Raw genomic sequence first — 12500 nt, 5'->3', positions numbered from 1 at the left:
GGATGTGAGGTCGACGCGCTGTCCACTGAGCCACCAGAGGCTCATCTTCCTATGACAAAAATTGTCCTGAGAAAGACCTGGTGGGGAAGCATAGCTTGTTACCCCAAATGCAAAAACTGTGTTCCTGACTCCTAAAAACAAGCTGCATGGATTCTACAAAGATAACAAAATAGAGAAGACCCCTTTATGTTCTAAATGCACACACACACACACACACACGCATATATATATATATATATATATATATATTATATATATATTATATATATATATATATAAATATATATATATTATATATATATATATATATATATATATATATATATATATATAACAATATTATATATATGTATAAATGTATATATTATATACATATATATATAATTATATATATATATATATAATTTATATATATTATATATTATTATTAAGATATATAGCCTACTGTGCTGTGATATAAGAGGTGGTAGTTTGGTTAACATATGTTCGTAACTCATGTGCCACTAAATGTAAGCTGTGAGATTTAGTCCTGAGTTGGAACACATCATTTGATTTTTTTCGTGGAAAAGGACACAGAAGATCATAGGATTTATATTATTGATGCACTTACGGACAAGGCTGAGGGTTTAAAGCAGCCAATAGCCACTGAGGAGGCACCACAAATCTCCCCATTCCGAAACATTTCTGGCTAAATGTGTGAAAAGATTTCCACTTCGCTGTGGACACGCAGCAATCACAAGAGCAATGAGTTACAGTAATGCAAACTAACAGGAATGGACACATCACATCATGAGAACACGGGCAGCGACCATTCTGTGTTCTTGCGAGAAGCTATAAAGACAGTAAGAGCTTTTCGATTCAGAGCTTAGCTTCCGGTTCTCTAATCTTAAGGCGGGGGGGGGGGGGGGTCTGATAGGATGTCCTCAGGTCACGAGGGAAAAATGCACCTCAAAAACATGCATCGCAACAGTAACACAATATGCTAAACCTTATCATTTGTGACTATCAGTTGATTAGTTCCGCCTAAACACCAAAGCATATTACAAAAAAAGTGCACACATATATAAAGTCTTAGCAAATAAAAAACAACAACAAAAACAAACTGTAAAACCTTTCGAGGTGTGAGTAGCCCAGCTGCCGGCAGATGACTCTGGCGGCGTGGCGGGCGTCGGTCTCAGAAGGGTTGTAGTTCAGCGTGTCGTTTGCGCTGTTCTGGAAGTCTTGGTGATCGGCGGGGAGTTGGCTCTCGGCAGGCTGGGGGAAGAGGAGAGGGAAGAGATAAGGGAAAAGAGAGAAGGGGGGAAGAGAGAAGGAAAGAGATGAGGGGAAAAGAGGGAAGGGAAGAGAAAAGGGAAAAGTGGGGGAAGGTGGAGTGAATAAGGGTATAAGAGGGTGAGGGTTTGTGTGTTAGGATTTTAGAGGGGGGTTGGGTTGTGTGTTGGGTTGTAGAGGTGGCGGTTGAGAAGAAGGGAATAGAGGGAGGGTAGAGTTATGGGGTTTTGAGGGTTGGGTTTGAGTGAAGGAAGTGGGAAGGGTGGTGTGATTGGGGATTTGTGGATGGGAAGAAGTTTGGGATAAGATGGATTTTTTAGATACATTACATTTCATATGTGTATAAGAAGTTTAAAGTTAGTGTGAGTGTTATATTGTGTGGGAGGTGGGAGTCTTTAGTGATAGTTTATAGTGAGTGAGGGTAGGAGAGATTATTCATGGATAGTGGATATTTATATAGATTATATTATTGATATATATATTATTACTTATATTAGATAATAGATATACATATATATTGTTATATATATATATTTATAATTGTATATATGTATATATATTATATATAAATATTATTATATATATATATATGTATTTATATTATATAGTTGTATTATGTAATATGTATTAATATAATGAAAAATATCCACACAATTACAAAAACAATAAATTAAAAAATATAATTAAAACACAAACAAACAAACTCAAAACACAACAACACAATACACACAAAAACACACAAACACCCAACACAAACAACCACAAACACAACACATAAAAAAAATCAAAACAACAACAAGAAAAAAAACCAACAACCAACAAAAAATAACCACAACCAACCCCCCCACAACACCCAACCACCAAACACACCCCCACACACTCACATCTCCTCTACTCTCTCACATACCTCACACACACAAAAAACACACACCCACACACTCCACATCACAACACAACACAACACCACCACCACACACCTCTACACCAAACATAAACCCTCCACACACCAAAAACACACAAACTCCACCCCACACACACAAACACCAAACATTATCAAACATATCCTACACCCAACTACCACACACAAAACTAAAAATAACAATAACACCAAACCACAAACAAAACATAAAACTCTCCCACGATACAATCTATACCCTAATAAACCCCCAAACAACCTATATAAACTCAAAACCCCCTACTATAATATAAAACACACCTCCCCCCCCTCCCCCCCCCCACCCCCCCCCCCCCCCCTTATATATATATAATGTATATATATATATATATATGTATATGTTTATATTATTTTTACATATGTATTATATATATATATATAGTGATATGTATATATATATTATGATATATTTATATATTATCATATATATTATGTATATATTATATATGTAGATATATATATTATGTATATTTATATATATGATTATTTACGTATATGTATATATATGTATATAATATATATATGTATATATATATATATATATTATATATATAATATAGTTTATATATATATATTATATATATATTTATGCATAGTGGACAGTGAGGTATGTCCATATCCATAGTATGTGTATATGAATGTTACGGAAGTGTCACATAGCTGACTCGTTCCGAGGAATCAAACGTCTTCTGGTTAAAGTTGTCGGTCTGTACGCTTCCGGTGGAGCGACGTAAAGTGACACATCTAACACTACACATTAGGCCCTGTAGTGTAATATAATATTATAATATATTTAAATATATTTATATATATATATTATATATATATATATATATATATAATATTATAGGTATATATTATTTTTTTATATATATATATATATATAATATATAAAGGTATCTTATATTATATGTTCATTTATATATATATTTATATTTAATATATTTCTATATATAGTTATATAAATATATATATGATATATATAGTTTATATCTTTGTGTATATTATATCACATACATTTATGCTACATATATTATTATAGTATTCCTTATATATAAACGTAATACTATATATGTATACTTATACTTATACACACACATATCGCTCCACGAGATCACATGTTCTCTACTACATATTTAAAACTTATGGGTATTTCGAAAAATATACATATATGTATGTATTTTATATATATATATTTATATATATATATAGATAGATAGATTGAAGTATATATGAGTGTGTGTGTCTGTTGTGTGTGTGTTTGTTGTGTGTGTGTATTTATTATAATGGATTATATCGTACATATACAGATTTGTATATATATGTATATATATATATATATATATATATATATATATATATATATAGAGAGAGAGAGAGAGAGAGAGAGAGAGAGATAGATATATAGATAGATATAGATATATGAATATATGAATATATGAATATATGAATATATATATATATATATATATATATATAGATATACATATATACATACATATATATACATATACGTGTATATACACGGATATACACACATTTATATACATATGTAAACATATATATACATGTATGTATACATATATACATACATATATATACATATACGTGTATATACATGGATATACACACATTTATATACATATGTAAACATATATATACATGTATGTATACCATTATAATTTATTTATATTTATTATTTATAGATATTATTTATTTTTAGAGTGTATATAGTATATATAATGAATGAATATATATGAATATATTGTTGTTTTATATATTTTTTATTTATAAGATATAGATAATTGTTAGGACTATATTTTTTTGTATATTTATTGATATATTTTTTTATATATATATATTTATATTATTTTTATATATTTTATTTTTAACACATTAATGTGTTTTATTATGACTGATTATTTATATATTAGTATAGTATTTATATAGATTGAGATTTGATTATATATGAACTACACCACAAAACCAATCACACATTTTATAGTAGATAGGACTTTATTAGTAATCTAAACATATTGTATAGATTTATGTTTTATATATATAGTTAGATAGTTATATATATGGGTGATGATAATGTTATATAGTATTATACTTTTTATATAGTTATAGATAGCTACACACACTCACACACTCTACACTCACAACACTTAAACCACTACACATCTTATATATATTGTTATGTAAATAGATATAGTAGATATTAGATATATATTATATATATATTTTTAATTTACATTTATAGATGATTAATATTTATATATATATTAATCTGTATATATTGTGAGTATTATATTTATGATAGGAAATATTATTTGATATATAATATATATAGAATATATAATATATAATTGTATATATATTTATATTTATATTGTATATATATATTTACATGCACAAGAATCACACAAATACAATCACACACTGATGTATATTTGGACTAATTTTAAATATATATTTTACATAGTCTTATTTATAGATATATATATTTATATATAGATGGATGTGTGTATATAGTATTTATGTTTATGGGACTTAAGAGATAGTTTTAATGATATATTGAGTATATTATATTTTTGTGTTATTTTTTTGTGAATAGTGTGTGAGATGGATAATTTTTATTTGCGATTTATATTTATATATAGTGTTATATTATTTTTGTGATTGTATTTTATATATACTTAGATATTAATAGAGTTATTTAGTTGTGGGTTTATATTTTGTTTGTGAATGATTTTTTATATAGATATATAGATTAATAGAGATATAATAGATATAAATGCACATGAACACACTCAATTAAACAACACAAAATATAGTTTATAGGACGAATGGTTTTATATATGTTTGTAGAGTTTTATAATGATATGCTGTTATATTGATATTGAGTGTTATATTTTGTTTGGGAGGTTTGTGTGTTATTTTGTTTTATAGTGAGAGGATTTAGTGTTATTTTGTTTGAATGTAGTTAGATGGAGATTAGTTAGATTATTGTTTTTAGATTTTTTTAGTTGTTTGATAGGTTATATTTATGTGTGATAGTGAGTGTTTATGGGTATTTAACTCCTCTCACACTATCTAGTGAGTTTGTTAGTGTTTTATATATATATATAATATTTATATTATATATATATCTTTATAGGATATAGATTACGTAGATATATTATATATATAATATATTTATATATATATATGTATTTATATTATATTAGATATATTATATAGATTAATATATAATATATAATATAGGATATATGATATTATTATATATATTGTATATCTATTATATAGTTTATTTATATAGATATATATATATAGGTGTATAGTGATATATAGTTTTTATTTAGGGGTGTGTGTGTGTGGGTGGGATATATGAGATACTTGATAGTATATTATATTTATATATATATATATCTATTTATATATATTATTATATTTATATATATGTGTGGGTGTGTGAGTGTGTGGGTGTGCGGTTGTGTGTGCGGGTGTGTGTGTGTGTGTGTGTAGATGATATTTATATTATATATAGATAGTATATTAGATAAGATATAGAAATAGAATCATATACTCATTTTATAGTTATTTTTATTTTGGAGATTTTATATTCATAGATTTATATATATTATATATAGATATATTATATTTATATATATTTATATATATATTAGATTTTTATTTATAATTTTATTTTATATATGCAGATTTTACAAATCCTACATACTCAACACATTAATCAGACACACACAAACACACACCACACACACAACAATATGTATAGTGAGTATATATATAGATTATAGGATTGATATATATATATATATATAGATATGATATTTAGTGTGAGTTTGTAGTATGGTATATATGTATATATATTTTAGTCATAATATACGATATGTGGGTGTGTGTATTGTGTGTTATGGTGCAATATAGGTGGTGATTGTTTGTGTGTTGTGTGTTATAGGAGAGTGTAGATTGTGTGAGAGTGTTGGGTGTAGTGTGGTGTGTGATTGTAGTGTGTTGTGTGTTTTGTTGTATAGTTGATGGTTGATTGAGTATTTAATATACAGTGGTTGTTATTTTTTGTGTGTTTGTGTGTGGGTTAGTTTGTGTGATGATATATATAAGATATATGAATTGTGTATATGGGGAGGGTGTATAGTATAATGTGTGTGATTTAGAGGGATGTGTTTGTGAGTTATTGTGGTCGATTACTCAAAGCACACACTCACCACTCACATACTCTCTCACATGCTCAACAATATATATATATGTAAACCTTCAAATAGTTTGTCGAGTTGAGATTTTGTGTGGTGTGAGAGTGTGAGGACGGTGATGATAGATATATATGGTAAGTTTTTTTAATGTGGTGTGTTAGAGGTTTTTGATTGATAAATGATAGAAGTGTGTTATGATTAGTAGTGTGTGAGTGTTATTTGAGATGATTTAGATTTTGAGTCTCTCATTCATGAGGGAGTTAGTTGGGTGAGGGATAGTGATGATTGAGCTTTGAGTGTGAGTTAGAGTGAGAGATAAATTTTTTACATCATAGGGTATTGTTATAGTTGATTTGTGAGTGATATATAGATTGATATATTGTTGGTGTTGTTTGTTAGTATTGAGTAGTCTGAGTTATTGATTTTGAGTTATTTTATGATATATTGTAACTCACACTCACCACAATCAAACACTGAGCTCTCACAGCAATATATGGATTTATAGAGTATATATAGTTATTTAGATTATAGTATATATAGATATTTATATATATATTATATAGAGATTTATTTATTTAAGTTTATTATAGGCAAATATTATTATTATATAGTAATATATTATTTATATTATATTTTTTTTTGAGCTTGTATTGTATAGATAGGATATATATAGAAGCAGATATATGGTGTGTGGTGGTAAAGAGATTTAATATTATATATATATATAAAAATTATAGATTATATATAGATTAACTATATAATTTATATATATATATTTATGTTTAGATATAGAGTGTAGATTAATGGTTGTTGATATGTGATTTATATGATATTTATTTTACCTCATATATATTTTTGGGATATATATATATATGTTATAATATATGTTTAGTATTTAATATAATTATATATATAATATGGTTGATAAATATATTTTTTATATATATAATATTTATATTTTTTATATTATATATATCTAAAATATAGATAAAATATATATATAATTATATATAATAATATATATGTTAATAATTTTTTTTAGTTATATAATATATTTATATAATTATTTATATTATATTTTCATATATCATAGTATATGCTCAAAACAAAAACACACACTCTACATTGGTATTAATGACTTTTTTATATATATATATATATATAAATATAATATATTTTTTATTTATATATGTATATTATATATATATATTTGGATATATTATATGTCTGGTATTTAAAAATATATTTATATATATATAAGTAAAATTATTAATATATTTGTAATATTATATTGTTATGTAAAATGCATATTTTATATTTAAAATATAATAAATATTTATATATTTATATATTATATATATATATATATTATATATATGCATATATATGTGTGTTGTAATTATATTATAAAAATTATGTTTACATAGTTATTTAATTATATAAATTTATAATTTTAAAATAATAATATATATATATATATAATATTTCGTATATATATATTTAAATATATATATAATAGTATTATATATATATTATTTTATATGAATATTTACACAAAAACAAAATCTATATATATATATTATATAAAATTTTATATATTTATATATATATTTTATTATATATATTATTTTATAAAATAATTTATATATATATATATATATATAAATTTTTATATATACATATATATATTAGTAAATATTATAAATATATATGTATAAATTATATTTATATATATATATATATATTATATATTTATATAATATATATTTTATATATATAAATTAGTCATTTATTCCATATGTTTTGTGTGTGTTTTTGGGGTTGTTGTTTCATTATATATATATATATGTATATATTTTTATTTATATATTTTAATTATATATTATATTTATATATATAATTAATTTTTTTATTTTATTTACAACTGGAAATATATTATATATATATTATATATATTTTTTATTTATATATATTTATAAAATATATATTTATTATATATTATTTTTATATATATATATTTTTATTTAATATTATTACTATTTATTTATATATAACTTATATATTTATATTTATAAATTATATATATTATATTAAAATATTTATTTTTTTATTTTATATATATAATTATATTGTATTTTATATTTATATTATATTTTATATTTATATTAATATATACATTTTATATTTTTATTTAAAATATATATATATTTTATATTATATATATATATATATTTGTATATATAATTTATATGTATACACATATATGTATGTATGTATAAATATATATTATATATATTAAAATATATAATATTTATATATATACATATATATATATAAATTAATTTTATTATTATATATATATATATCATACATACATAATATATACATAATAGTTATACAATGTATTGTATGTATATATATATATATATATATATTAATTTTAATATATATATATATGTATACATTTTAGATACATATATTTAAATATATATGTATGATATATATAATATATATGTATTATGTATATATATATGTATATATTATACAACAAAATATATACAAATTCAAATACACACAACACACACACACACACACACACAAAACACACACCACACACCACAAAATATTAATGTATATATATTTTTATTTTATATATGTAATATATGTATATATATATAATATGGGACATATATATATAATATATTATAAAATATATATATATATATATAACATACACAACACAACACACACAGAATATATATATATTTCATTAAATACCTATATAGTATATTTTTTTTATATGTATATTCATTTAGTAAAATATGTTTTTATTTTTATATGTATTTTTGTATTTTTACATAATATTATATATACATTTTATTATATATATATTTTTATATATATATATATATATATATATATTATGATATATGTTTTTATATATATTAAAATTTTATGATATATATTATAAAATATGGGTATATATGTTTATATATGATATATTAACATTTTTAAATTTTTATGTATATATTGTATATATATGAAAATATATTTTGTATTATATTTATTTATTTCATATAGTGTTATATAATAATATTATGTTATTAAATATATCCCTTTTAATGTATTTATAAATTATGTTTTATTTTAAAACTATATAGTATATGTATAATATATTATATATATAATTTTATAGGGATATGATATATAAATATAATATAAAAATAAAAATGTTTATATATACATATAATATGTATATAATAAACATTATTTGTATATATTACAATATTGTTTATATAATTGTATTATATATATTTTATATATTACTATATATGTATAATACAAAATAAGTATATAAAAAACTTTATATATAGTATATATATATAAATATATAATGTATATATATATATGTATATATATACTATATATATACATATATATACATATTGTATATATATATAAAAAATTTATATTTTATATATCAAATATATATACTTTTTTAATATACATTACATACATTTATATATAATATTTTATTTACATATATATATATAAATATATGTATGTTTATAAAATAAAAAAGAATTTTAATTATTTTCCCTTTTAAAATATTTGTAATATTTTTTGTAAAACATATAAATGTATATAAAAATTTTATATTTAAATATGTATATATTTTAATTATATATATGTATATTAGGTAATATACATATTTATATGTATATTTTTTAAAACAATCATAATAATGTAATAATATAACTATTTATAATATATTACTATATATATGTTTATAATACATTTTCTTAAATTTTTGCTTATATATACTTTTATATACATATATATATGTTTTTATAACATATAAATTTTATATAGATACATTTTTAGGTATATAAAAACATAAATATATAATCATTTTTTATGTTTTTTTTAATACATTTATATACATATATAATATTTATATATACATATATATAGGTATATTGTATATTACATATATTTATAAATTTTCATACAATATTTATATATTATATATATATAGGGGAAATATTTAATGTGGTTATATATATGTTATTTATATATATATATTATATATATATATACATACATTATATATATACATATATATACATAATTTTGTATGTATATTTTTTATAATTTTTAAATTAATATACATTATATTTAATTATGTAACACATATATATAGTATATAGGGGGTATATATATATTTTTTTTAAAAAATGTCTTATTTTTTAATAACTATATATGTATATTTATACATTTTATATGTTATTATTATATAAATAAATTTATATATATGGAATATAAATAAATATAAAATGAAAATATGTATATATTACATTTTATATTTAAATATTTTATAAAAAGTATATATATATATATACTTTAAATATGTATAGTTATTATACATATACTTTATATATGTAAAATATACATATAATTAATATAAATATAATTATATTAATATACATATTTTTTAATTAATATAAAAGTATATACATATACATATATAATGCTATAATAAAATATTATACAAAATTTTTTATATTATTTAATATATTTTAAAATATATATTTTATGTATATATATATGTATATAAATGTTTTTATATACAGGTTTTTAGAAAATTTTAAAAATATATATGTATGATATTTTATATACATTTTTTTTATATATATGTATATAATATATGTATATATGTATAATTTGTGTAAATATTCTATATATTAATATTTTTTTATATAAAATTTTTAATTTATAAATATATATATATAAAATTTTTTTATTTTATATATATATATTATATATATTATATATATTTATATAAAAAATTTTATATATATATAATATACTATATAGTATATATAAAATTATATATTATATATATATAAAAATTTTATTTTTATGAATGTATTTGTTATATATATAATATAATTTTAATAAATATATATATATATATATTTGGATATGTATTCTTTTAAAAATATTAATATATTTTGTTTTTATTATGTAATGTATATATTATATAATATTTACTTATATATTTTTTTATTTTATTTTTTAATAAAATTATATATATATATATAATCAAAACCACACAATATGGTAGAAAGAAATGGGACCCAGTTCAAACAAAAACTATGACATGAGCTTGGGACGTCATCGCGTCTTCACAAGGCCGGGGGAGTCGCCCCGGGGCTCGTCATGATTTGGGATTTTTTTTCTATTTGGGTAGGGGTCATGTATGGCCATCCCGGGGTTATGTAAGTGGTTTATGTATTGGGTTTCGTTTTAAAGTTCTTTCTCTCTCTTTTCTCTCTCTCTCTGCTCTCTCCCCCTCCCCTCTCCTCCTCCCCCTTTTCTCTCTCTCTCTCTCTCCTCTCTCTCTTCTCTCTCTCTCTTCTTTACTCTTTTCCTCTGGGCTCTCTTTCTCCCCCCCCCCCCCCTCCCCTTCTCTCTCTCTCCTCTCAATCTCACTTTCTTTTTTCCTCCTCTCTCTGTTTTCTCCCCCCCCCCTCTTCTCTCTTCTCTTTCTCCTCTCTTTTTTTTACCTCTCCTTTCCCCTGTTCTCTTCTCCTCCCCCCCCCCTCTCTTCTCTCTCTCTCTTTGGGTGTGTGGTGTGTGTGTGTTGGGTGTGTGTGTGTGTGTGTGTGTGTGTGTTTGTGTGTGTGTGTGTGGTGTGTGTGTGTGTGTTTTGGGGTTGGGGTGAGTGTGTGTTGTTTTTATATTTTATATATATATGATATCTATAGTTATATTTATATATGTATCTATATATTTAATAGTATATATTATATATAATATTATATTATATAAGCATAATCTTGATATGTGTGTGTGTCTTTTGTGTGGTTTTATATAAGATGATTTATGATAGTATATATATATATATTGTTTATCTGGAGTCATATCTATATATAAAAATGTTGTGTATATATTGTTATCTATATAATATGATTATATGCTGTGTGTGTGTGTGTGTTGTGTGTGTGTGGTGTGAGTGTGTGTGTGTGTGGTTT

At 21.6% G+C, this 12500-nt stretch overlaps 2 protein-coding genes across 6 annotated transcripts in view; one reads left to right on the top strand and one right to left on the bottom strand.

Annotated features, from left to right (window-relative positions):
* Positions 1–12500, bottom strand: part of LOC122261893 (uncharacterized) — a 49310-nt gene that overhangs the window by 20453 nt on the left and 16357 nt on the right. For all 5 annotated transcript variants that reach the window (XM_086551889.1, XM_086551885.1, XM_086551886.1 and 2 more), the window contains exon 3: positions 1112–1254. In XM_086551889.1, the coding sequence (XP_086408015.1) occupies positions 1112–1254 (143 nt within the window). The remainder of the gene's footprint in view (positions 1–1111; positions 1255–12500) is intronic.
* The window catches only part of LOC122261894 (uncharacterized), a 4104-nt gene continuing 3329 nt past the window's right edge, over positions 11726–12500 (top strand). Inside the window, exon 1 of the mRNA XM_086552423.1 lies at positions 11726–11744. Within this exon, the coding sequence (XP_086408549.1) occupies positions 11726–11744 (19 nt within the window). The remainder of the gene's footprint in view (positions 11745–12500) is intronic.

Source organism: Penaeus japonicus, unplaced genomic scaffold (assembly GCF_977035675.1).
Source record: "Penaeus japonicus unplaced genomic scaffold, GWHDUDI00000001_assembly GWHDUDI00000026, whole genome shotgun sequence".
NCBI classification, from domain to species: Eukaryota; Metazoa; Arthropoda; class Malacostraca; order Decapoda; family Penaeidae; genus Penaeus; species Penaeus japonicus.
Note: the sequence above shows the minus strand (reverse complement) of the source record. Positions and strands in the feature narration are given on the sequence as shown.